Source organism: Panthera tigris, chromosome C2, assembly GCF_018350195.1.
Source record: "Panthera tigris isolate Pti1 chromosome C2, P.tigris_Pti1_mat1.1, whole genome shotgun sequence".
NCBI classification, from domain to species: Eukaryota; Metazoa; Chordata; class Mammalia; order Carnivora; family Felidae; genus Panthera; species Panthera tigris.
The window spans coordinates 145,224,733-145,251,397 of NC_056668.1; the positions used below are offsets into that span (position 1 = coordinate 145,224,733).

The 26,665-nt window shown below is 45.5% G+C and overlaps 1 protein-coding gene across 1 annotated transcript in view; it reads left to right on the forward strand.

The window, feature by feature from the left end:
- TGFBR2 (transforming growth factor beta receptor 2) overlaps window positions 1-26,665 on the forward strand; it is a 90,865-nt gene that overhangs the window by 30,434 nt on the left and 33,766 nt on the right. The window contains exons 2-3 of the mRNA XM_042956240.1: window positions 6,922-7,090; window positions 12,266-12,456. Of these exons, the coding sequence (XP_042812174.1) occupies window positions 6,922-7,090; window positions 12,266-12,456 (360 nt within the window). The remainder of the gene's footprint in view (window positions 1-6,921; window positions 7,091-12,265; window positions 12,457-26,665) is intronic.

Sequence of the window (26,665 nt, forward strand, 5' to 3'; positions counted from 1 at the left end):
CTCCTTTTTTTGACCTCATGCCTGCATTTAAAGACAAGTCAGTTACATTTGATAATTTTGCTTCTCCAACTAGAAGGTAAGCCCCAGGAGGGCAGATGTTTGTTTTAAATCTCTTGGGATGTGGACAATATCACAGATGCTTGACAGATCCTTAAAGGTTGGCCATGTGGTAGGCAATTTCAATGTGAAAGGATACATCTTTTCTTATTACGTTTTTGACTAGAATGATTTTTCCGCCATTTCAGAGAGATTTTCGAGTATTGTTTCGGTCATCCTTGGAAGGTTTTTTAAAAGTATTATCATAGAACATTTGCACGAAAAGAATTGATGTATTCAGGCCACTTGTCTGTTTCTTTCCTGCCCATACTCTGGTCTCCAAGTTAACTAAGTGATGGTTTCTCTAGGACTCATCCTGGTCCTTCAGAGACCGTGCGGGACTATCACTTGAAGAAGAGCCCACCTCCCCTGCTCTCCAGATATTTACCATTACTTAGGGAATGGCGGTTAAAATACTTTTAAAACTAAAATAGGGGGCGCCTGGGTGGCTCAGTCGGTTAAGTGTCCGACTTCGGCTCAGGTCACGATCTCGCGGTCCGTGAGTTCGAGCCCCGCGTCAGGCTCTGGGCTGATGGCTCAGAGCCTGGAGCCTGCTTCCGATTCTGTGTCTCCCTCTCTCTCTGCCCCTCCCCCGTTCATGCTCTGTCTCTCTCTGTCTCAAAAATAAATAAACGTTAAAAAAAATTTTTTTAAACTAAAATAGAAGGTATTGTGTTGTGTTACGATTTCCAGCTATGCTGTAGAGAAGAAAAATATTCCTAAAATATCTTCGACTTAATCACGAGGTGTTATTTGTTTGTTTCTAGTCATAGGCCAAAGTATTTTCTTCCCTTGGAAATGTCTTTCCTCCGTGAAGAGTTATGAAGGGCCTGCTCTGAGGCTGCTTGACTTGCTGCTTTGTTCTGGAGGGAGGACGTGTGTGACGGGCCAATACACTTGTCCCACCTGGTCTCGGGGGCCGTGGGGCATTTGTTGCCAGCATCACAGACCATGGCGGCTGTCTGCCAGATGGTCGCCTCAGTGTCTGACTCCGAAATGCCAACTGCAATTAAAAACCTTCTTTCAGAGAACAAGTCTTTCAATTCTGGGCCCATATGGTGATCAGAGCCTCTGGGCCTGTGATCGTTTAAGAGGCCAGACTCAAGAGAAAAGCAGATGGAAAGAACTGTAAGATGAGACACGCCTGTAAAAAAGGTGAGGAACGGCATTTAATTTTGCTGGATCCAGTATGAGTGGAGAAGGGGAAATAATGGCCAGGCAAAAACTGGGTTCCCCCTAGTCTTCCTCCTCAACACGTGAACCAGTGGCATCAGCAGAATCTGGGAACGGTCTCCGTTTCTACCTGTAATGCTCAGTTTAATGAGTACTTGGCTAGGTTACAGGGCCCAGCTCTGCAATCAAACATTAACCCGGGTGTTGCTGTGGAGGTACTTTGCAGATGTGATTAACAACTGTAATCAGTTGACTCTTAAGTCCAGTCACATTACCCTGGGTAATGTGATTGGGCCTCATCCAACCAGTTGGAAGGCCTTGGGAGCAGAAGAGGTTTCCCCGAGAAGAAGTTCTGTCTCAGTGCTGTAGCATTCATTCTTGCCTGGGTTTCCAAGCCCTGGCCTGCCCTCTAAATTTTGGACTTGCAAGCCCCACAATTGCATGAGCCAATACAGTATCCCACACCTGGGGGTTTAAACATATTCCCCAAATCTTTGTATCCACCGTAACATCTGAGAAGCACTTCTCAGAAGCATGTGGAGTTGTGTTCACCAGTTGCCATGGATTATTCTTTGAGATGCTGCAGGTAATTGTATCAATTTTAGCGGTCCTGCTCTGAAATAAATAGCACTAAACAAGACCTTCACAGGTGTTTGTAGAACGAATTCATTCTTAGGTGCCCCCCAAAACACATCACTAGGCAACAAGAGATAGATGCACGAATTCAAACATACGGGAGTGCATTTCTGGCAAAGTGTTTAAGATTCTGTGTAGAATCTTGAGATTTCACCTAGTACTTCAGTTAATAGTTGACATCATTCCAAAGATAACGGACTAAGAATTCCTGTCCGATAGTCATATCTAATATTTATCTGGAATAAGTCTAAGCCTTATTAGGCTGCTCATCACTAACCTTCAAAGACAACAGTGTTGTTCCAGAAATAGACACAGCTAAGCTTTTACTCAATTCATATTCTCAAGACCTGGAACTTGTGTCTCCAGGCAATGAGTTTGGGGAAAATGTGCCCTAAAATGAGGAAGGCAGTATGACCTAGACTGAAGGTCTTGGTATTACTCATGGGTTTGTTTGAAGAGAAGTGAAATGCGGCGTGCCATGTGACCCCATCATATGCTGAAGGAGGCTACCCAGGCTCACTTCCTTTAGCGAATGACTTTCTAGGTGAGAGATGTTCTTATTGGAACCTCTTTCTGGGGGACATTATGAATAGCTGATTTGCCTGGTATGGGTAGAAAATTCCCTGAAGATGGTCAGCTGTGCACAGAGGGCATAGAGACACTAAAAATGTTCACTAATATGAGAACATATTAACTAAAGATGCAGGAGGGTAATTTAACCCGAATTGGAAGTAATTTGGAAGTTGGTTAGGGTCTACTGTGGGGTTAATTAGGTGGCTTTTGTTGTGGTGTTTAGGGTAATATCTTTGTCCCTGGCGATTCACATAGATCCACTCACCTTTCATTACTTTGGCTTCACAAACACGTATTCACAAACATAAGATGTTTGATACCTGAGGTTGCAAATGGTAACTTCTTCTGTTGATTTAGTGCACAGATGGAATCATGCATGTGGTGAATAGCCACTAGGGCCCTTCCTGCACCCCCCCCCCGGGGGCCCCCCCCCCAACTCTGATTAGCGGTGTGCTATTTAGGGTGCTATCGGTGATTCTTGAGGACTCTGGGCTAGTCCTTGGAATCTTCGGCGGTGGGGGGCTTGTGGGTCTTCAGGGAGTCTGTAAGTCAGCCCTCTGAAATGATAACCAAAACTTCCTAAGTATGTCTCCCCCATCTCTTCAGAGTGACTTCATAAAGTTTTTAGCAGAAGATGACCTCCAACAAAGCTTAAGAGAAGCTTTGCCCCTTACATTTCGCTCTATGCCACCAACACACGTGTTCACAAGGGAGAACACTGGCTTAAAGCAGAGGCTGATGCTTACTGGCTGGCTGGAGTTGTCAAGGTAGGGAGCCTCCTGAGGTCAGTGAATAGGGAGTGGCTGGCTGGAGAAGGGAGGGCAAGAAATCATAGTGAATATGCCCCGGGTAAAGGCTTTCAAATTTTTCAGAAAAACAAAAACATAAAAAACAGCTGCTCAAGCTTAAAAAGTCTGTTCACCTTAGCAGTGGTCGCTTTTACAATAATAAAGAGAAAGATGAGGCCTCTTCACTGGGTACTTACGACGCGATATGTGATAACTTACATCCTTTGGTGCACAGTAGGTGTTTGATGTGTATGAATCCCCACTGTAAACTGTCCCTTCCCCCCTGACACACACACACACACACACACACACACACACACACACACACACACACACACCTGTACCTCCAAGTAGGGAGTGAAGCTGGCTGTTTGCCTTTTTCCCAGGGTTCATTGCAAAGGCCTTCCCTTTCTGGGTCTTGCCGTAGGCAGCCGGCTTTGTAGACCTGCTTGTCTCCAGGGGCCCCGTTTGCACAGACTGCGGTCGGAATGCCACCCCCCAGAGCTGTGTGGCTTGGCGGCCCTTCTCTAGCCTTTCTCTTCTTTGATGGCCCTCTTTGGTGTCTTCACTGTTGATTGTGCTTTGTAGGCATCAGATCTAAAGCCCTTCTACTTGTCAACAGGTCTGCGGCTGCCCTGGTGGCTTCCAACAGTGGACTCACTGTTTGCACTCCTCTCCTGACTTTTCTCACACTTCTTAGCTTGTGTTAGAAAAGCACTAGCCATCCCTGAGAAGGACTCCTTTTAGGGGCTGGTACTCCCGGCTTTATGGAGGGGCTGCTCCATTACGGTCACAGAAGTTGTGTGTGTGTGTGTGTGTGTGTGTGTGTGTGTGCGTGTGTGTGTGCGCAAGTGTGTGTGCGTGTTTGGTGGGAGGGTTGTTTGTTTTGTTTTGCGCCGGTCATGTTGTTTTCAGTTAATTCTAGGTCAGGATTCTCTGCCTTGGGTGCACGTTAGAATCATCCAGGCAGCTTCTTAAAATCCTGATGCTCAGGCTGCCTTCCAGCATAATTAAATCAGTGTATCTGGAGGTGGGACCTGGGCCTCATTATCTTTTAAAAGCTCCGTAGGTGATTGATTCTAACATGCCCTCAAAGTCGGTAACCGCTAATACAGGCTAAAATCCTAAAATGCTAGAAGGCTTAATTCCATTTCATGGAGGCTTCATTTTATATTTAAAAAGAACAAAGCTTCTGGCAAATGCATGTTTGTCTGTCTGAAACATACTCTATACCAAAAAAAAAAATATATATCACATAAATACAACATGCCCCAGCTTTTTGTTGTTTTACAAATGTCTTATAGGGAAATCTAAAGGGTTAAGTTAGTTATTTCATAAATAGATCCAAATCTAACTATTGCAAATATATATATATTCATTGTCGTGTTAGTCCCAAATTGAACACAAGGTTCAGAAAGCATTTTAGCCTGTATTTTTAGCTTAGCATAGAGCTCTGGGTCTGGGAGACAAATTTCAAAATAGTTTGTTGCCTAAAAATATACTTCCTGAAATGAACTTGAGGCCTGAGAGGGATGAATGGGTTTGGTTTTTTTTTTTTTTTTCTTCTTCTTCTTCTATATTTAATGTTACCACAAGAAAGCAAATCTTAAATTTATATATGTTTGTATTTTTAGAGACCCAGGAAACAGGTGCTATGCCCAAGTGATGAAGAGGGTTTCGTGGCAAAGTGTGGATGACAGAAATCTGAAATTCACGGGACAGGGAGAGACAGGGGGTGGGTGATGAAGTCGTTCCTCTGGCTTTAGGCAGGAGCATGCTTGACACGGGGAGGAGATGGGGAGGCTCTCCTCAGGCCTTTCCAAGGGCGATCCCTGGGAGAAACGTACCTCCCAGCTTCCTAACGGCCAGTGACTGTTATGGTGCTACAGGTGGTCTAGGCACCTAATCTTTCTTAGTCCGGTTGATGAGTGTCTCTGAGTTCATGTTTGTTGACCAAATGCCTAGTAGCCTTGTCTTTATTTTTTATTTTTTTTTAATGTTATTTATTTTTGAGAGACAGAGAGAAAGAGGGAGGGAGAACAAATGGGGAAGGGGCAGAGAGAGAGGGAGACACAGAATCTGAAGCAGGCTCCAAGCTCCAGGCTCTCAGCACAGAGCCGGATGTGGGGCTCGAACTCACGAACTGTGAGATCATGACCTGAGCTGAAGTCAGACGCTTAACTGACTGAGCCACCCAGGCGCCCTCCTCCCCCAACCTGCAGTAGCCTTGTTTTACTTCTCTTGACTCTCAAACTCATCTATTGAACTTCCACTTTTGCCAGGAGAAATGGATCTCATGCAGGAAAAATAAGGGGAAGGTAGTGTTATCCCCTTTTTAATGGTCTGTTAACATGCAGCATGTGTCTTGCAAAGAACAGTCTGTCTTCAATATGTTATTGATGACTGTGAATGAATATCGCATGTATAATCACACCCACCACCCCCCAGTCTGAAGGAAGAAGTTATGTATCCTTTCCCACTTGATACACAGAGCCAAACGTGAACTTCTTATAGTTAGTCCTTTGTGTATTCATTCTTCACGTAGTCATCTGACAAATACTTTGGATACCTGCTATGTAGCAGGTCGTCTTCTTGGCACTAGAGATACAGTGTGTAAACAGGGCAGATGAAAGCTCACGCAGCTTGCATCTTGGTGGATAGATTGTAAGCAAGTAAGTGACTGAGATAGTTGTGCAGGAGATAACAACAGAATTCTGTGGTAGTTACTTGTGGGTCGCTTTAGGATGAAGAGGTCACATTAACTGGAGACCAGGAAGGTGACAAAAAGCCAGACAAAGGGAATAGCAAGTGAAAGGCTCTGGGGAGGAAGGAACTTGGCTTCTTCCGGGGAAGGCCTGTGTGTCTTAAAAGGTAACGAGTAAGGAGTAAAGGGGCTGGTGGGGTGTGGCGGTGGCTAAAGTCAGAGAGGTAGCGGGTGGTGGATTCTTGAGGTAGAACTCACCTTTCACTCACCTGCAGGACTCCGGCGCCTGGAGCCTTGCCAATTTTGGGGATTCTATCTCAGAGACAGTCAGTGTTGGTCGATTAACTGATTTCCTTCAAGGCAATGGGGAGAAGTTAGAACCAGTCTCTTGCAAAGAACGCCCTTGTAGCTCTTCCCATGCAGGTGAGGAGAACGACGGCAGTGTCCTGCCCTCTGAGTTGGCCAACACGCTTTTGTACCGCACAACTCTGCTCCATTGTGACCTCTCTCGACCCATCTAAGTGGTGGCCCTCATTAGGATCCTGTATCTTCTGTGTTTCTATTTTGGGTTACCCTACCCTCATTTGTTTCCTTGTCTATCTACTCAGCTAAATGATGGTTTCCTTAAGGTAGTGTTCTCTGTGCTTCCAGCACCCAGAACTCTGCAGTAGACTGATCAGTTCGCTGTTTCTGGATGGAATGATTGTTTGTAGATCGAGTGCCTTAGGCAACCACTGACAAAATCAAGAAGTTACTCAGACGTCCCCCCACCCCGGCCACCACCACCCCGAAATGGCTTTCATTACGAATCGCCTGTGTGAAGGAAAGTCTGATCTGACATAAAGGCATTATTTTATTTCATTCGAAATTGCAACACATCCTCAGGGGTTCGCTGGCAGGCTGCCTAGCAGTTAGATACTCATTTAACGTGTCTTGCTTTTCCCTCCCCAGTTAACGATGGCATGATGGTCACCGACAACAAGGGTGTCATCAAGTTTCCGCAGTTGTGCAAATTTTGTGATGTGAGATCTTCCACCTGTGACAGCCAGAAATCCTGCCTCAGCAACTGCAGCATCACGTCTATCTGCGAGAGGCCACACGAAGTCTGTCTGGCCGTCTGGTAAGCTGGCCTCTAAACATCTGCCTTTTCTCGCTCTCCGAAGTGATGCGCGCTGCCGTGCGTAAAGTCAGAGATATTCTGTACGTTTTCAGATACATACACACCGCCGTGGATCTGTTTACGTGTGGGTGTGACAGTGTGTGCGATGGCCTTAAATATTTACAATAAGTCTGGGACCCCTTCCTCGTATGAAGGAGAGACATCTGCCACTTGTCGTTTTAACTGACAACCTCCCGCTCGCTACCCCAGAGTGATACCAGGAGCTTTGTTTCTCTGAGGCAATGTCAGTCTTGTTTTATGGGAGGAGAGGGGATGCAAGGTGGCTGTGTAAAGAGGCAAGACCTTGTCAAAAACAGGGAAGTTCTTAGGAGAACCAGAAAAACAGCCCATTCGTTAGTCAGGAGTCCTGGCCATGTTACTCACAGCACCACTGGGCTACATAATCCATCTTGCTCTGGGATCAGAACTGCTTGTTTCTTAGATCCCATTCCCTTCATATTCTCTCTCTCTCTCTCTCTCTCTCTCTCTCTCTCTCTCTCTCTCTCTCTCTCTCATTCTCATTCCCCCTTCAATGCACACACACACACACACGGTGCTCATAAATCCTTTGATTCATTCATAGTTTGGGATTGGGAGTAAGAACAAGAGATAAAAGGAAAATAGAGATTAAAAGAGTCCTCTTTTATAAAATGTATAAATTCATTAATGAAATACAGCATTTGCAGACTTACTCTGATGTTTTAAATTTGTCAGCCAATTTTTTCTTAAGTAACCTGTGTGTTTCCTGGCCAGTTGGCAAATGAGAATATCTGTATCTATCTATCTATCTATCTATCTATCTATCTATCTATCTATTTTCTTAGTTTTTTTTTAACATTTATTTATTTTTGAGAGAGCGAAACCGAGCACGAGTGGGGGAGGGGCAGACAGCAGTGGGGGACACAGAATCCAAAGCAGGCTCCAGGCTCTAGGCTCTGAGCCATCAGCACAGAGCCCGACGCGGGGCTCGCACTCACAGACCGTGTGAGATCATGACCTGAGCCGAAGCTGGCCGCTTAACCGACTGAGCCACCCCGGCATCCCGGCGAATGAGAAGATAAACCCAAATGTCTCCCTGCACCGCCCCCCACCACCCACCCCACCGCCTTTTGGAGAAAAAGTCTTTTGAGACTTTCTCCAGACCACATACGGTTAGCCTTGATGATAGATCTGAAAAGCTTGCAAATTTCGATACATACCAGGGGATGAACGAGTTTCTTAAGAACTCCAAGAATGTTAACAGCCAGTAGCTGTCGTGAAGGCTTGCTCTACCTGCCAACCTCATCAGGTCCAGTTCTGAGCACCGTCTTTGCGAAAGGGGTTTTGACAAAGATCGTGTTCAGAGGAAGGGGGGCCGGTACGCTTGCGGGCTTAGGAAGCTTGTGATGTGTCAGCTGTTCCTCACAATCAGACGTGGTGAGTCCAGTAAAGAGAAGACATGGGTTCTGTTGAGAGACGTTGGATGGCCGCTCAAGGGGAAACTATAATAAACTCGTTCTCCGTAATTCTGAAGGGCAGAAGGAGGATCCGTCAAATGAACAAGGGATCGGCCTGCAGTGTAAGTGTGAACATTTTCACACTTGTGGTTTCCTACCAGCAAAACAGGCTTCCTCGTCTGAGGAGTCAAAGTGCAGGGGAGGCTGGGGGACCACCCATCGAGTCTAATGCAGGAAAGATTGAGGCACCAGATTGTTATGGCCTCAAAGCTTCCTCCTTGGCATCTGGTCTCTGCTGATCACCTTTACTTAAATCTCCACCATGACGTGAGAGTTTACTTCTGTGACCCCAGACAGGCTCATCTGATAGATATTTTGACCTGTGGTCCAAGCCCCACTGATGGCACGTGAATCGAGTCGCTGTGAAATTCCAATCTCTGGAACGAGGCGTTACTCGCTGTCTCAGAGGATGTGAGCATGTAGCGGGGAGGAGACCTCCCTGTTTCCTCAGTGTGCCCACCATGAAGAGTTAATACAGCGAGTGTTGTTTTTCTACCTGTCTCAGCAAAGACACATACTCCCGTGGGGGTGGAGTGTCGGTAAAGGGAAAGGGAAGTGAGAGGTGCTGTCGCACATCTTGCCCACCCTCCTCCGCACTGAAGCCCTCACCCCCTCAGCTGCTGGCACCAGTAGCCGCTGAGGGATCACCCGAGTCCCTCCTGCTAATTTCCCTCCCTCCACTGACTGGAGCTTCTGCCCTCACTTGGCCTCTGCTCAAGTTTGCCCCTCCCCATAGGCAGCCAGCCTCCCGTGACCGATTGACGCCAGGGTCCAAAATGCCTGGCCACGTTGCCTCCTTTGGGACCGCCCTGACTGGCCATCTTAGCTTTACATCTTCCGAGGGATCAGGGAGTCATTTGCTGTGACCTGCATTGTGGCTCAGCTCCTGCTGTGGGAAGTGCTCCTTCCTTCATCCCTTACAGGTGCCTCTCCAGAAACTCTCCGCAGAAATCTCGCCTCAAGGTCCGTTTCCAGGGAAGCCCAGCTAACAGCCAGATGTGGAAATGGAAAGGCTCTACCCCTGCTCGTGCGTGCCAGTGCCTTTTTCGTCGTGGTGTTCTTTTCATTCATTCATTGACTCATTTGTTCATTTAACTGATGTCAGCTGCGCCCCCATACCGTGTCAGACGCGTACGTTCTTGCCAAGGATAAAAATAATTTGGACCCAAAGTTAATTTCATTATTGTGTTTCTGTTTTTGAGTGGATGTTGACAAACCCCTTTAATGGCTCAGAGCAAATGTTTCAGCACAAAGAAGTCTGTATTTATTCCATCGTTTTCTCCCTTCCTATGCTCAACTGTATCTAAAGATGTTTTTCAGAGTTGGCTTTGCCTGCCAGGGAGCACTATTACAGGAGTGAGTGGAGAAAGCAGTTAAGGACTTTCCCCAGACTCAAGTATTCTAATTGAATTTCCTCTCTGCAATTTTAGTTCTCTAAGCAGCGAGGAGATGGCAGGCAAGAGGCTCAGAGAGCTGCCCAGGCATTATACAGCAGCTTCCCTTCACGGCCCACAGTTCCTTCCTCATTCCATTCCTTGGGCTCTAGAAGCTTCACAAGGAAGAGACACCATACTTTTACCTGGGGGGCACAGCAGACTCAGCCTTCAGTTTGTTACCCGAACCAAAAAGCAACCATCTCTGGGCACGCACACAACACACACACCCCCTCGCGGTGGGGGCAGGGAGGGAGGTGCTCTTGCTTCATGCCTGCCATTTTTGCCAAGACCTTCAGTAGCTTTGGGGTGAAGGATAAGTGGGTTTTTTAAATATGCATGGTTCGTTGTGTGATCATGCCAAGTTGGGTTTCACTTTGTTCCCTGCTAGCCACCCTAGAGTAAGGATTCCGACTGTGGCATTTCCTTTACCAGGAGGGACCTGCTCAGCAAGGGCGTGCTTCTCTTGTGCCTGCTGGAGTGTTAGTTCCAGAACCCTTGAGCTCTCTCGCCAAGGGCCCGTTTGCCTTTGCGGGAGCCAACCCTAGGTTGCGTGGATGCCAGACAAGCTGTCTGTATTCCTGGTTGGACCGTTCTATCTGTACCCTTACTTCTGCTCTTCTTATCCTTGTTGACATATTGCCCATTAGTGTCCTGGAATTTAACACCCTAGCGGTGGTACTGTTAAAGTTGCTCTTCCCCTGTGGACATGGCCTACCTGTTTTCCAGGTGAGGGCTGTACCTCAGCTGCTTCTTGCTTCCAACCTGCCTCCCGTTTGCCTTGCTGCAAGCAGTGAGCTTGTTGCCGGGAGGGGAGCAGCTGGTGAGTGTGTGTGGGCATGTGGGCACGTGTGTGCACTCAGTCGCACGCATTCAGAATCCTTCCCACGAGAGATTATATTTGCAAATTGATGGTCATTGAGGCCTTCCCTAGACCCTTCCCTAGACCCTTCCCTAGACAACCCCCGCTCCAGATATAGAGACTACCTTTCAAGACCACACGTATTTTGCATCTGAAGAGGTCAGAGATGGGAGGAAAGAGGTCAAACCAACCTTGGTGTTGGACAGAGTCCTCCAAGATGGCAACTTTATGAGGAGCAGATTGAAACAGGCAGAGAATGATGCACATTTTCAAGGATGCCAGAGTTTTATTTTGGCTTTTGCAATTATAACAGTGGACATTAATCATGTCACTTTTATTTTTTTTAATTTTTTTTAACGTTTATTTATTTTTGAGACAGAGACAGAACATGAACTGGGGAGGAACAGAGAGAGAGGGAGACACAGAATCGGAAGCAGGCTCCAGGCTCTGAGCTGTCAGCACAGAGCCCGACGCGGGGCTCGAACTCATGGACCGTGAGATCATGACCTGAGCTGAAGTCGGACGCCCAACCGACCAAGCCACCCAGGCGCCCCTAATCATGTCACTTTTAAATGTAATGTACACATACAGCCAGCTGAGCATTTTCTAGGGCCTAAGTAAAATGCCACGTGGGAGATTCTCTGAGCCCTTCGCTGAGTTAGGCTTCAAATATGTGATGTGAAGGGATACTAAATGTAGAAGTAATTTGTTTAAGACAGCATAAACTCTTTCACCGAACTGTACATGAAGAACACCTTGCAATTCTTTCCCGTGTGTTTTCTTTTTTTTTTTTCCCCCCTCTTCTGTCCCTTTCTGTGAGTCGGGAAACTGCCAGTCCTTCCTCTAGGAAGTTTGTTCCGTTTGCTCAGCCCAGCAATCAGCTGACATGGAACACGCCCTCGCTCATAGTGCTCTGGGGCCCAGTGAGAACATTGTAGAAGCTAGACATGACCCTCATCCTGCCAGATAAACTGGGGATACGGCATGAGCCCGGTGGTGCATTCAGGATGGAAGGTTTAATCCTGAGTCCCTAGCAATCTTCCGTTTACCGTGCCTTCCTTTCTACTGATTTAATTAAGACATAATGTGTACAATTCTCCAGCAGGACAGCCTCCAAGGAAAGCCTTCGTGTTTACGGACATAAATGGGTTTTGAGACTACGCAATGGAAAAACCAAAATGAGTAGAAAAAGCACAGGGGACTGGAGGACAGCCTGTTAATGCTGGAGAACAGGAACCAGCTGCCATTGTTAGAACAACTTTGTGAAGGCAACACAGGCCAGATTGCTTTTGTGCCCAGAAGACCGTATTTATCCGTCCTCTTTTTTCTCTCCTTTGCACCCTAGGAGAAAGAACGATGAGAACATAACCCTAGAGACGCTTTGCCATGACCCCAAGGTTACCTACCATGGAATTGCTCTCGAAGACTCTGCTTCTCCCAAGTGTATTATGAAGGAAAAAAAGGTGTTGGGCGAGACGTTCTTTATGTGTTCCTGCAGCACCGATGAATGCAATGACTACATCATCTTCTCAGAAGGTGAGTCTTCTTCCCCTGAGTGTCTGGAGCCCCGCTTCCTCTGTGTCCAGAGTCTCAGGCTCCATCCTTCTGGGACGAGACAGGGAGCTTACGCTCTGTGGATTAGGAACCAGGCACCTGGCGGGACGAGGTGCTTAAGGAGTAACAGGGCTGGTCCTGGCCCAGAGCCAGTCTGGCTCATAGGGCCCACATTCTTCTTGGCCTGCAACCAGTTTCTTCCCCGACAGCAGTGGCTCTCCTTGCGGTCCCTGGAGCAGCCGCGGCGGCATCACCTGAAAACCTGTCAGCGACGCAGATTCCGGGTCCCCACCCCAGACTATGGAAGTAGAAACGCTGGGTGCAGGCCCCGCGATCTGTGTTTGAATAAGCCCCCCAGGTGATTCTGATGCCGCTGAAATATGAGAACTACTGGTCTAGAGATTGGAGGAGGCTGTCTTACTTTGAAGACTTACTTTGAATTAAGACAAGAAGTTTTGTGTACCTGTTCTCAGGATTTGTCTGAAGGGTGCTTACTAATGCGCTGTCTCTGAGGAGAGCTGAAATGCAGACAGAAAATAACGACCCAGGGTTTATAGGGAAAGATGAGATTAGAGTCTTGCCTCCATCTTTGAAGTTCAACATTCACTCAGCTTAAAAAGAGAGCACACACTATTCCTTCAGTTTAGACCACTATTCAGTGATTTTTAACCACAAAAATAGTATGTGTTTCTTATCAAAAATTCAGACAATCCACAGTCTGTAAAAATTTTAAATGGAAGTCCGTAAGTTTCCTCTCCTCACTCCCAACCCAGTAGATAATCAATATGAATAGTTTGTTGGATGCATACTTGTCTCTGTCATCCATTCATATTATCCTTCCTTATCTCCTCTGTTTCCCTATTTCCTCCCCCTCTCTCTTCCTTCCTTCCTTCAATCCATGCATCTGTCTGTCCGTCCATCCATCCATCCATCCATCCATCCATCTATCTATCCATCCCATACCCTCATTCACCTTTCAGTGCAAATAGTTGATCATACTATAAATATTATTTGACAGTATTTTTTCACCCAGCCCCCTTACTTCTCCTTTTAAATAAGACAATACATATGGATATACTGCATGCCTTTTAATTATTGTCTAGAAGTTCCATAATGTGGATTATCTTCTATGACTGATTTAACCATTCCCTGTTGGTAGATTATTTAGCTGTCTCCGTTTTTCCACTTAATCCTACATTGAATATCGTTGCAAAAACGTCTTGTACATTTGTGCTAATATTTCTGTAAGATAGATTTCAGCCCCAAGGAGGTCTGATTCAATAAATAATCCTTTTATCTTTTTATTTTTTATTTTATTTATTTATTTTTTTTAATTTTTTTTTCAACATTTATTTATTTTTGGGACAGAGAAAGAGCATGAACGGGGGAGGGGCAGAGAGAGAGGGAGACACAGAATCGGAAACAGGCTCCAGGCTCTGAGCCATCAGCCCAGAGCCTGACGCGGGGCTCGAACTCACGGACCGCGAGATCGTGACCTGGCTGAAGTCGGACGCCCAACTGACTGCGCCACCCAGGCGCCCCAAAAAATCCTTTTAGAACACAAGTTGTGGGTTTACGCAGCATCCCTGCTGCTATGTATACCCCAGCGATGGAAAACGAGGTCTCATGCTTTGTGTATGGTGCTCATGAGCACTGCTGACCCACCTTTTTCTCTCTCTGTGTCTTTCGCCTCCTCCCGTTGCCCTCTTCTTGTCTAACCCCTTACCTATTCCAGATTCTCTGTACAGAGTCAGACACGTTCATCTTGTCAGCACAACACTTTGGAAAATCACCCCTCCCTCCTATTTTCTCATCCTATAATCCGTTTGTCTCATTTTTCTTGTGTAATTTGAGTTAGGTGGGAAGATATAACTGTGTTAAATCACACTAAAGCGTGGTAACACCTGATGTACTGACTTAACACATTAACCTTCCCCAAGTAGTTCACCTTTTCAAAGAACTCCCAGTCTAAGGTTAAGGGATTAATCTCTAATAGTAGAATATCCAAACAAGTTTACTGCCATCGATGAAACTTTTCTCTCCTTTTGCAAACTGGTTTATCCACAGTGGAAGAGTTTATTCTGTCCAGAAGGGACAAAAGTTAGTAAATGGCCTCAAAGTTGAATATATAGTTGTATTACTATAAGCTTTTAAGATATTAATGACTTCAGGGGCGCCTAGGTGGCTCAGTCAGTTAGGTATCTAACTTTGGCCCAGGTCATGATCTCACAGTTCATGGGTTGGAGCCCCACATCCGACTCTGCACTGACAGCCCAGAGGCTGCTTTGGATCCTCTGTCTCCCTCTCTGTCTCTGCCCCACCCCAGCCTGTGTTCTCATTCTCTCTCTCTGTCTCTCTCTCTCTCTCAAAAATAAATAAACATTAAAAAAAAAAAGAGGGGCCAAAATTCTTCTTAAAAAAAAAAAAAGAAGAAGATATTAATGACTTCAGTTTGCAGTATATTTCAACTCAGGTGATCATCATGGGCCCATGTCTGTACTTTCCCTCTTATTCATTATCAGACTATTTCTTTCCTTATGAGGTAAGATAATCAGCATAAAGGCAGTTTCTCATTTACAACTCAGGAAATCCAGCACAGCTGATGACTGGATTGTCTGGATGACTTCAAAGTCTCTTAAAATGCTCCAGGGAGTGTTTGCCTTTTAGGCATCTCCCTTCTCTGCAGTGGGATAATTCCTCCATGTAAAACGCCACATAATTAGCAACATTTGGGGATCCACATCCCTTCTTACTGCCACCATCTCTTTCTTATGCTGAGGAATGAAATGTCTTGAAGCAATTTTTATTTCTCCATTCCACGTCAAATAAGATGTCAAACACAAACACTATCAAGTGTTTTATGCTGTATTTTTATTCGTACGGTGCTCTGTTCTTGTTGCCAGATTTCTGATCTGCAAACGCTGTGAGTGATAATTACTCACATCTTCCATTGTTCTTAAATATTTAAGGGCAAAAGGTAAGCCACATGGTTTTCCTTTGAAATGTAGATCTTATTTCCAGGGCTATTAGCCGTGATAGCTGACATTCAGCGAGAATGAATCCTGTCTCTGAAAGATTCTCTCTTGCTAAAAGGTGTTGTGTAGAATTCCGAGAAGTCCCAGTCCGCCCCTGGACTCCCCCAGACCGAAGATTCCAGCTAGAAGAGCGGGTGGTTGTGTTAGTCCTTCTTGATGGCCTCGTGACAGCTGCTAGTCAGAGGAGACCTGTGAGGCTCCAGGACCGAGCATAGAATGTGGGAGGAGGGAACCCTGAGCAAACAGCTGTCCTGTTCACTTGCAGAGGACACATCCACTTTGCAGAGACATTATGCGGTGATCGATCTCCCACTGAACCTTTAAGAATCAAACGCAACCACTCGGCTTTATTCATTCCATAAACGGTTTCCAAGCGCAGTGAAGACACTCAATTTGCAGCGCTCAGAGCAAGGAGATGATTTTTTTGCTGTTTTAGGAAAGAGAAACAGTGTAGTGTAATTGGTTAAGAGTGGGAGCCCGAGGTGGGTTCCCTGCATCCATGGCCTGTTCTACTACTTATGAGCTTTGCCACCTTGGGCCAGTTACCTGATGTCTCCCTGCTTCAGTCCTCTTGGGTATGAAATGGAAATTAAAGGGCAGGGTTGGGGGCTGGGGCGGTGTTGTGATGTTGTCAGAATTGAATAGATGCGTGCGTGCGGAGCCCTTACGTCAGTGCCCAGTACAGCGTGGGGAGTCACTCCTCGCTGCTGGAGTTCGTTGGGCTTTTTGTACAGGATTTGGCACTTTTGGTTAAGACATGGGCCAGGACTGTGCGGTGCCTAGGTCTCCTCCGGCACTGAGGTCGTGCGGTCGGGTTTTGACCACGGCATGCCAGCAGAGCATTGAGACCCCTCTCGCATACACGGAGGGGCTTGCTTTGCTGGACTCTGAGCCTCATCGTCCGCATGCCTTCACAGAGGAAGGGGAGCGTATTGGGTCTAGGATTTCTAATCTCAAAGCTAACCACAGCCCTGACATCGCAGGATAATATTACAAATTAGGCACGTTGTTCCTGTTTTGACTCAGAATCACAGCAGGAGGCAGCTAAATAAAACTAGGAAGACTCACAAGTGCCTTTCAGATTAGTGATGAGGGTAATCACACTCTGTCCTTGCTACAGGGATTCACCCCCTCTTCTTTTTTCCAGCTGAACGCTTGCTTGGGGCCACGTGCCCGTCTCACTGAATGGCCCGCCACTGTTGACCGCCTAGTGCTGATAGTGGGGGGGCCTGTGGCCTGGGGTGGCTGGGAGTTACAGGTGGTGCCGGGAGGGCCCAGCTCAGTAGCCAGCGCACAGTAGGTACCTTCTGTTTTACTCCTTCCTCCCTGGGAAAGGAGAACCCCGTGCCAAGGAGCACAGCTCTCCTGCATGGTGGAAACCTTTCATACACGGAGTGTTGGCACACCAGCATTACCAGGGAGCTTGCTAGATGTACACAGCCTGCGGGACCTATTGCATCAGCATCTGCCCTGGAACCGTGTCCTTGGTGATTTGTTTGCACGCTGAAGTGTGAAAAGCACTGGTGTGAACTCATCCAGCTAGGCACGGCACCAGAGATTGGTCTCGTTAAGTTCATGCTGGCAACTTGCTGAGCTAATCAACCCAAGAGGAGTGCATTTGGTCTTAAACCTGGTTCTTTGGAAATGAGCTAAATATACTGTACTCGGTCCATTCATGAATCGCGTAACGGAACTCCCCAGGGAAATGTGAGTGTTTTTCAACAGTGATGGTAAAGTTCATTTCTTTTTTTTTTTTAATTTTTTTTTTAACATTTATTTATTTTTGAGACAGACAGAGACGGAGCATGAACGGGGGAGGGGCAGAGAGAGAGGGAGACACAGAATCAGAAGCAAGCTCCAGGCTCTGAGCCATCAGCCCAGAGCCCAATGCGGGGCTCGAACTTGCGGACCGCGAGATCGTGACCCGAGCTGAAGTCGGATGCTCAACCGACTGAGCCATCCAGGCTCCCCAGAGTTCATTTCTTGATACACCTTCTTACACACCTGATGTCTTGTACATCAAGTGTACAGACTTTGTGCTAGCGTCTGCATGTAGATATCAGGCTCCTTTTAGGTAACATTTCTTTAGTTTGCATGATAATGTTTATGCTAATTTGTCTGCGGGATTTGTCCCCTAATACTTCCCAAAGCAAGAAGACATTTAGGAATGCTTTTAAGACGTTGTTCTCAATTGGGTCTACAGAGGAGATGTTTAATAGCCCCGGGGAGCCCTGGACAAGTAAAAGAGTAACGTTACAAAGAGTTTGCCTGAATCAGTTTGTTCTTCAGTTGTTTGTTATGGTCATCTGCCAGAGTTGGGTACGTGAAAAACAAGAAAGTGACTTATAGGAACTTCCTGCTCCCAGGTGACTGGGCTCCTGGCCATCCCACCTTTCCTCCTGACTTGGAGCTGAGCTGCTCATTCTAGAAATGGGCTCTGCAGGAAAGGGAATTAGCATTAAACTCAAGTCGTGAACTTTGAAAAGTTTGGTTTTAAGGCCAGAGACCCAACGCCTTCCTTAACTGAAGAGCCAGAAAGCTGAAGCCTTGTCCGAGGCCCAGGCCGTGGTAATTCATAGAACAGTTAGAACAATAGCAGCCGTGATCACTGCCTCAGGCTGAGAGTCTACTGTCGGTTGGCCACGTGGGCTAACTTGTCCACTTGCAGGGATGTTGTCTTGTTTCCCAGAGTCCTATTTTTTTTTTCTGCCATCATTTTTTTTTTTCAGCTTTACTGAGGCATTATAGACAAATACAACTGTAAGACATTTAGAATAGACACATACATTATGAAAGGATTCCTCTCATCTAGTTAAACACATCCATCACCCCACCTATTTGTGTGTATGTGAGAACATTTAAACGCTACTTGCAAGTTGCGATTATTCAAGACAGCATTTTCAACTCTACTCACTGTGTTTTACATTAGATCCTCTGACCTTACTCACTTTGTAGCTGAAAATGTGTACCCTTTTATCAACCTCTCTCCATTTCTCTGACCCTCCAGGCCCTGGCAACCACTTTTCTACTGTTTATGAGTTTGACTTTTTTTTTTTTTTAATTTTTTTTTTTTTAACGTTTATTTATTTTTGAGACAGAGAGAGACAGAGCATGAACAGGGGAGGGGCAGAGAGAGAGGGAGACACAGAATCCGAAACAGGCTCCAGGCTCCGAGCTGTCAGCACAGAGCCCGACGCGGGGCTCGAACTCACGGACCGTGAGATCATGACCTGAGCCGAAGTCGGACGCTAAACCGACCAAGCCACCCAGGCGCCCCTTGACTTTTTTTTTTTTAAGAGTCCACATAATAAGTGATAACATGCGGTATTTGTCTTTCTCTGCCTGGCTTTTTTTTCTTTTTTTTTTTTTTACTTAGCTTAATGCCTTCAAGGTCCATCCATGTTGTTGTGAATGGCAGAATTCTCTTCTTATGGCTGTATATGGATATATTCCACATCTTCTTTATTGAGTCACCCATTAATGAACACTCAGGTTATTTCTATATCTCAGCCATTATGGATTTATCCTGCAGTGAATATGGGAGTATAGATATGTCTTTGAGAGCCTGTTTTTATTTCCTTGGGTTATTTACCCCAAAGTCAGGTTGCTGGATAGTATGGTATTTCTACTTTTAATTTTTTGAGGAACCACTGTACTGTTTTCCATAGTGGCTGCTACCTTCCCACCAGCAGTCCCAACATTTTCCTTTTCTCTCCTTCCTTGCCAGTGCTTGTCCTCTCCTATTTTTTTTGAGTCACATTTTTTTTAGGCTGAAATGAGTCCCATGAAAGAAGCTTATCTACACTTTTCATTTTACTCCCAAAGAAATGGGTCTCCAGAGAGTAGCATGCATTTCCCAAGATCCCACCGTTGGTTCTCCAGCTTTTACCCACAGAGAATCAGAGAATCTCGTCTCTTCTTCAGGGAGTGCCCTCACCCTTCCACAGTCAGGTCTGGTTGGGGGTGGGGTGGGTCGTGTATGCTTTTTAAATCAGGCTTACACCCGTGGAAGTTTGCACCCTTCACATAAGGGGCTGCCTGTTCTGTGGGCGCATGACTGGTCACTGAACCGCAATACACAGTCACCATTCAGCAAGTCCTTGGCAAGAAGTACAACCTCAGGCTTCCACTGTTCATGGGTTTGTGAGAAACGTTTATCACGTAAAGAATGGCCAGCAGGATGCCCATCTCTTGAGAAGCTCATGGTTCCCCCCAGTAAGATGATCCGAGTTTACATCCCAACTAAGCGACTTATAAACTGTCCCTTGAGTGGACTACTTCGCCTCGGCATTCCCCTCTGAAAAATAGGGATAGAAATAGTGTTTCCTATGCCCAGGATAAGTGTGAGGATAAATGACTTCATTCACTTAGGGGACTTAGAATAGTACCTGAATCAGAGCAAGTCTTCAATAAACGTTGTCTGTAAATATTGACTATTACTTATCGTTGGATTCAGCCAGATGATCAAGGAGCTTTGTGCACTGAAATCAGGGTGATATGTTCACGGTAAGGAATGCTGTTGGGGAAACTGTTCCCTGCATTGTGGTGGAATCTTCAGGAGGAAGCTGGGAGAAATTTCTCTCAGCTCTCTGCCTTAGAAAGATCGTTCCCCTCTGGGCCCCCGTTTGTGTCTGATCTTATGGACACTTTGAAGCATATAGAACAGAGGTCAGCAAACTTTTTTGCTAAAGGACCAGTTGGGAAATAGTTTTTGGCTTTCTGGGCCACAGAGTCTGCCTCCTGCGGCTGCTCAGCCCTGCCGTGGAAGCAGCTAGAGACAGCCTGTAAACAAGTGGATGCAGCTGTGTTCCAGTAACACTTCATTTACAGAAACAGACTTCAACCCCTGATGGAGAGCGTGTTTTTCGTACACCCCCCTTCAGTACCAACTGAGTTGAGCGTCTAGCAAGTAATGTGGCTACTGACACCACCCCTGCCTGCCTGTATTCCACATTTATCTTCTGTTTACCTTCATTCCACAACCCGCCTTTTACTTTTGTTGTCTTCTTTCCCTACTGTCTCTATCTGTAGGTGACATGAGATTTTTGTTGTTGTTGTTGTTAAACAGGATGGGACTATCAGTAAACACATCAATTATTTGTCATCAACTTAGAAACGAGGACTCTAGAAACCACTTCTGACTCAGAGTTCAACCGATGTGGTTAAACAGAGAAACAGACCGTCCGATACAGGCTGCCACCCAATGTGTTGTCTCATTGCTGACGTGCCAGCTATGTGCAGACTTTTGCAGTTAGCATGCCCTTGAACCTGAGAGGCTGAGAGAAGAGAGACCAGGGCTCCCGGTAGCCACAGAGTTCCATTCCTTCCTCTCTCATTGTAGAATTTCTTTTAAATGAAAACAGCCTCTTCGGTTTGCAAGCCTAACTCTGGCAGGAAGACAAATGATTTTTTTACAGTATCAGACACGCGGTTTCCTGTCTGTGTTTAACTTGCTAGCAGAACATCTCAGCCAGCTGGTTCCCCCCGGACCTATTGTGACCTTAATAACATGGCCTCGCGCCATCCAGCACACGCACTCCGTGTATCGATCCCATGCCTCGTGCACTTTATTGACTCGTATCGGTTTCTGAGTCGGAGAGGACCTGGGAGCACCGCCCCCTTTCCCTTAAATCCCACTTTGTGTTTGTTCCGTCCCAGCATCACGGGGCTGGCTTCTTGGGGAAACTCTTCGTTCTCACGTGGAAGAAATGAGAAGAATAAAGGGGCTTTGGCAGCTCCGTGAGTTCTGGGTGTGCTGCCTTTGAACTGTGCAGTCGCTACTCAAAATAGCTGGCTCGCCAGCTGTGCGTTTTTGTTGCAGGAGAAGCAAACCAGATTTACTTTCTGGTCTCAATGTAGGAGAAAAAAGTTAAGTGTGGAAATATGGTTGTGAAGAGTTGTTAGAAGAGGAAGAAAATTATGGATTAAACTCACTGGTTTCATTCCTGGGAAGAGAAGTCAGTTATTTGAGGTGATGATTCAGTGCTGAAGGAGCCTTTGGTTATGAATGAGCTAGGTTAGAAAGCATCCTCTGAATCTGTGAATACGGCCTATGTCTGGCCAAGGAAATAATAAAGATCGTACATGCCAGAGGGCATTGTGACTCAGTCAAGTGCAGCTTAGAATGCATTTGTGGCATCTCCGGGCAAAGCAACTCGTCTTTGTAGATTTTTTTTTTTTTTTTCCCTAAGCAGCAAAGTAAACAAAGATGCTCTGAGGTTAGATGTGGTTGCTGGTTGTGAATCTGTCTACACTGGAACCTCATTCCACTGTGAATCATGGCAGAGTGGAATCTCGAATCCCATCCACTTGGATGTGAGTGACCAGTTAAACATTTGGTCCAATGAGGTGGGACATCTGTAGTCTCTCATCACCCCCATGACCACCTCCTTGTGCTGTACAAACAACACATGGATGGGTGACTGTGAAAAGGGTCCACAGAGACCCTTTGGCTATTTTACAAGTGTCTCAGCGCCCCACCAGTGGAAAAACACCAGGAAGCTAGCTAACCACCATGAAATTGACTTTCATTTCCGCTCATACTAAACTCCAGAGGCTGTATTTACCACCAGTTGGACATCTGGCTGACAAGACTTTGTAAAATCTTTTCTGATCCTGAAATCACTCCTGCATGGTGCTAATTATGTAAATATCAAATTTACCAGCAATCATTATACATTCATTAAGAACGAACCTTTTTTTTTTTATCTTCTGCTTTAGAGAACAGTATGAAAACCAATACGTGGATGTACAGGAAGTCCACTTTGACTTCATGTAAGGAATAAATTTTTAAATATCCCAGTGTTTAGACCTTATCCTAGATCTAAGCTAGATCTATTGGGATTAGATTGTGTTATGATTTACAGAGGAGTGGGGTCCATCCATTGTAACATTTCATCATTTTAAGGACATAACTCATGTTTTTACTTAAAAAAAAAATGTACCTCGCATTGCCTCATTAGGATATAGCATGTTCCATTGTCAAGAACGATTGATCCGGAGCACTTGGGTGGCTCGGTTGGTTAAGGGTTCAACTCTTGACTTTGGCTCACGTGATGATCTCACGGTTTGTGAGTTCAAGCCCCACATCAGGCTCCACGCTGACAGCACTGAGCCTGCTTGGGATTCTTTCTCTCCCTCTCTCTCTCTGCCCCTCCCCTGCTTGTTCTCTGTCTCTCTCAACATAAATTTAAAAAATACAGTTTAAAAAAATCCAATTGATCCTAAATGTAGGCATTAACTCCTTCCATTCCTTCTTTTTCCAGGTCCCATCCTATTCAGAATACCTATTTCTCCCATCCAGCTGAAGTCGTTCTCTGCTTTGGCTGCACTTTGGAAACACCTGAGAGGCTTTAAAAACCACTCATTAACTGGGTCTTAGCCCTGTAGTTTCAGACTTAATTGGTCTGAGTCCTGGTATCAGGATTAAAAAAAAAAAAAAAAAAAAAACAACACACTCCCTAAGATATTCTAATATGCAGCCAGTGTTGGGAACCACTGAACTCAAGACAGTTTGTTCTGCCAAATATTTTTCTATTTTTCATCATGTACCTCATATAACCTGGAAAAGAATGGTAACAATTAGAGAATGGCAACCACCACAGGAAGTAGCTAAAATGCAGCCTTGTAGGTTAGAGGAGGAGAAAAACAACCAAACAAAATACCTGTATTACCACATCCCTGAGGAACAGGAGGGTTCTCTAACACAGGGTAATACCGTGCTCTCTGTAACTTACAAGCAGCTACTCCCGAACAAGGCCAAGCGCGTTCCTGGGTGGAGGCATCCGAGGTGTTAGAACTGGTGAACTTGTACGGTATCCTTTGAAACCTCGAAGTGTGACTGGAAGGTAGGATGGAAAACTGGGGTACCACTGCCCCAGCAGAGACAAGGTGGGGCGGGAGGTGGGGAGGTGTGCACATTTGGAGGAGGTGGAGACCCTCAGGTGGGAGGAACTGCAACAAGCTGTGGTTCACGTGGAAAAAGCCAGAAAAAGAGGCAAGTTGTGTTTCAAGTGACCGAAGGGGGATTGATAGTGTGAATAATTAACATGCTTTTCCAAAGTGGTCGGAAGACTAACACGAAGAAAAATGCGGCCCCATAGAACATCTGTCAGGTTGAGGCTCTGCCCGGGGAGAAATAGGCATTCATACGATAGGTGGTCATTTCTTGGGCAAAGCCTGGCATGACTTAGGCTCTCTGTTAATGTTGGTTGCCCTCCTAAAGCCACAGCAACAGAAGTAGCAGGAATCTGTATCCCAAGGAGGAACGGGAAGGACGATGAGCATGGTGGAAGGAGTGCCTATCTACCGTAGCAGAAACAGAATCAGGGTTTTAGTTGCCTGGGATGGATGGCCAGTAATAATGAAACTTAACAGATCCATGTAAAATCAGGCATATAGGTCCAGGCGATTGATTGCAGAAAAGTAGCTTACCAAAAGCTGGCTTGGCATCTGTTCATGTGATAAAGACCCCAGGCTTTACAGGTGAGTTAAGGTCACATTAAATTCAGGCTGATCTGACCGAGAGCATCAAAACAAAACCATAGAACCAACTAACCAACGAGTCTTCAACTGTGCTCGTAGGAAGGGGCATGAGAGTCCCAGTTAAACTTTGCGACACAGTTAACATTCCAAGTATTGTGGCTGGGTCTAGAGAAACATGGAGAATCATGAATAACAAGAATGATTTCAGAGAATACATCACTTCACACTTAGAAAACGGACCTGGCATTTATTGGGTGCCTGCCATATGTTGGGCAGGCCGACTTTAGAGGATAGTGACACATAGGATACTGACACATAGATCTTTTGAAGAGCAGTTGAAGGAAACGTAGATGTTCAACCTGAAAAAGAAATGATTTAGGGAAGTGGGTGACATACTTACCAAGAGTTTAAGAGCTGTCATCTGTCCCATAGAAGAAGAAGCCATTTTGTCGTCTTTTACTCTAGAGAACAGCGTGAAAACCGGTAAAAAATGGCCACATTTGATTTAATATAAAGAATAAACTTAATATAAAGAATAAATAATAAACTATCCCAGTGATCAGACTTTATCCTAATAGATCTACAGCTGGATCTATTGGCATTAGATTATGGAATGATTTACAGAGGAGTGGGGTCTCTCTGTTGTAACATTTTGACTAGAGGTTTTATCTCTACCTCTCGAGAATATTCCAGAAGAGGTGGTCATACCCAACTAGACTACCAATAAGGCCCTTTTGTTGGGGAGAGAGGTGGAAGGAAACAATGTAAGGGAGACCACAGAAGGGGTGCAAGGGCTAGGGAATGGCTTAGTTTTGAAATATGTGTCATTGGAATAAAACAACCACGTGGCCTGGAGGGAAGACATCTTCCATTATTTTAGGAAGAATTGTCCTCAGAGTCTGTCCAGAATGTCAAACAGTCCTGTCAATATTCTAGAAGTTAAATTCAATCGTCTGTGCTCAGTGAGCTCACTGTCCTTCTTTTGTTTAATTAGAATGATTTCTTTTTGTTTGCCTGAATCTAGTTGTTTGCTTTTTACTGAGACAATGAATGAAGAATCCTATCTCCTGCAGCAGCTGATTTCACTAGTAAATTCTCAGAGACCCTTTTCTCACTGGCTAGCACTGAATACAGTTCTACGAGGGCTTTGCAAACAGGTCCTTTACGAATTTGCTATGGGAGAGGGAAACCTCTCTGTGGCAGAGGACCAAGACTTACTCCATGTTTGCTGAAGCCCCACTTCTCAAAGTCTACTGTGTAAATGAAGCAGGAGGGAACTTTGTAAGATGCAGGTTCTGATTCAGGAATTTAGGACAGGCCTGAGATTCTGCATTTCAGATAAGTCCCCAGGTGACGCCTGCCCTGGCTGCTAGTCTGGGGGACACACTTTGTTGTTGTCGTTGTTTTATTTGAGTATGGTTGACATACAGTGTTATGTTAGTTTCAGGGGTACAACTGGGAACACGCTTTGAGCCGCAGAGAGCCAAGAGAGTCTTTCTGTATCATGCCACCAGATTTTTTTTTTTTTTTATACAGAAAATGCTGGTAAGATATTAGAACTCCTCAGTTAGGAAGTGTGTGTGTGTGTGTGTGTGTGTGTGTGTGTGTAAAATATGGTGGCTTGGTGTGTGTGATGGGGCAAAACAGAGGAAAGCTCTACGGATATGCAATGTAACAAATAAAGAGATGCAATCTGTTTTGCTTCTTATGCAGTCCCTTATCTTGTTCTCTGGGGACCCTGGCGTGTCTGTGCCTGGAGAGTGCTGTGGTTCAGTAATGCTTCCTTTGCATATTGAATGAACATGCACGAAACGTATTCAGTGAATGAAGAGGAGACATCCGTATTTTTGGTTCACTTCCATCCTTTTCTTTATTGTAACCGGGTCCAACTTCCTTAGACATATGGTTCAACCGAGTTATGTCCCTGGGAGGACAACATCCAAACCAAAATGCGCATGCCTCCATTTTCCCAGTACAGCCAGACTATCTTCTGACTTCCCTAAATAAGCCTTCCACCTTCTTTTTGCTATTGCACTTCAAACTCGTCAGCATACGCTCTCTTAAACTCATTTCTGACAAGGGTATATTGCTTCACTTTCTCAAGAAAGAGAATCTTACAGCTCAGATAGTCATGGGGGAAATGGGTTCTCTAAAAGCAGCATTATCATAGGACATGATACAAAGAGAAGCCAGGCAAAACTGCAGTCAAACCACAAAACTAATGAAATTTTAATGCTTCTTTACCAGATGGGGATTTTTTTTTCTGGTTGGAAACCTATGAAATATGTTACTAATGAGAACTATTATTTTTTTGCTAGAGTTTATCACAAAATAATACAAACATATTTATTGAATGTTTTTTTTTTTTTTACCTAACTTAAAGAGCTTGACAGATACTTATGAGATTGACAGAAATCTCTTGTGAGTCTTATAAAGAACCTAGTGGGGTTATTTCTGGGTTGTCTTCATTCTGCAGGTGAGGAGGCAGAAAGAAACAAAGCTGGCTCTAAAATCAGGTTCCAGGGGCGCCTGGGTGGCTCAGTCGGTTAAGCGGCCGACTTCGGCTCAGGTCACGATCTCGCGGTCCGTGAGTTCGAGCCCCATGTCGGGCTCTGTGCTGCCAGCTCAGAGCCTGGAGCCTGTTTCAGATTCTGTGTCTCCCTCTCTCTGCC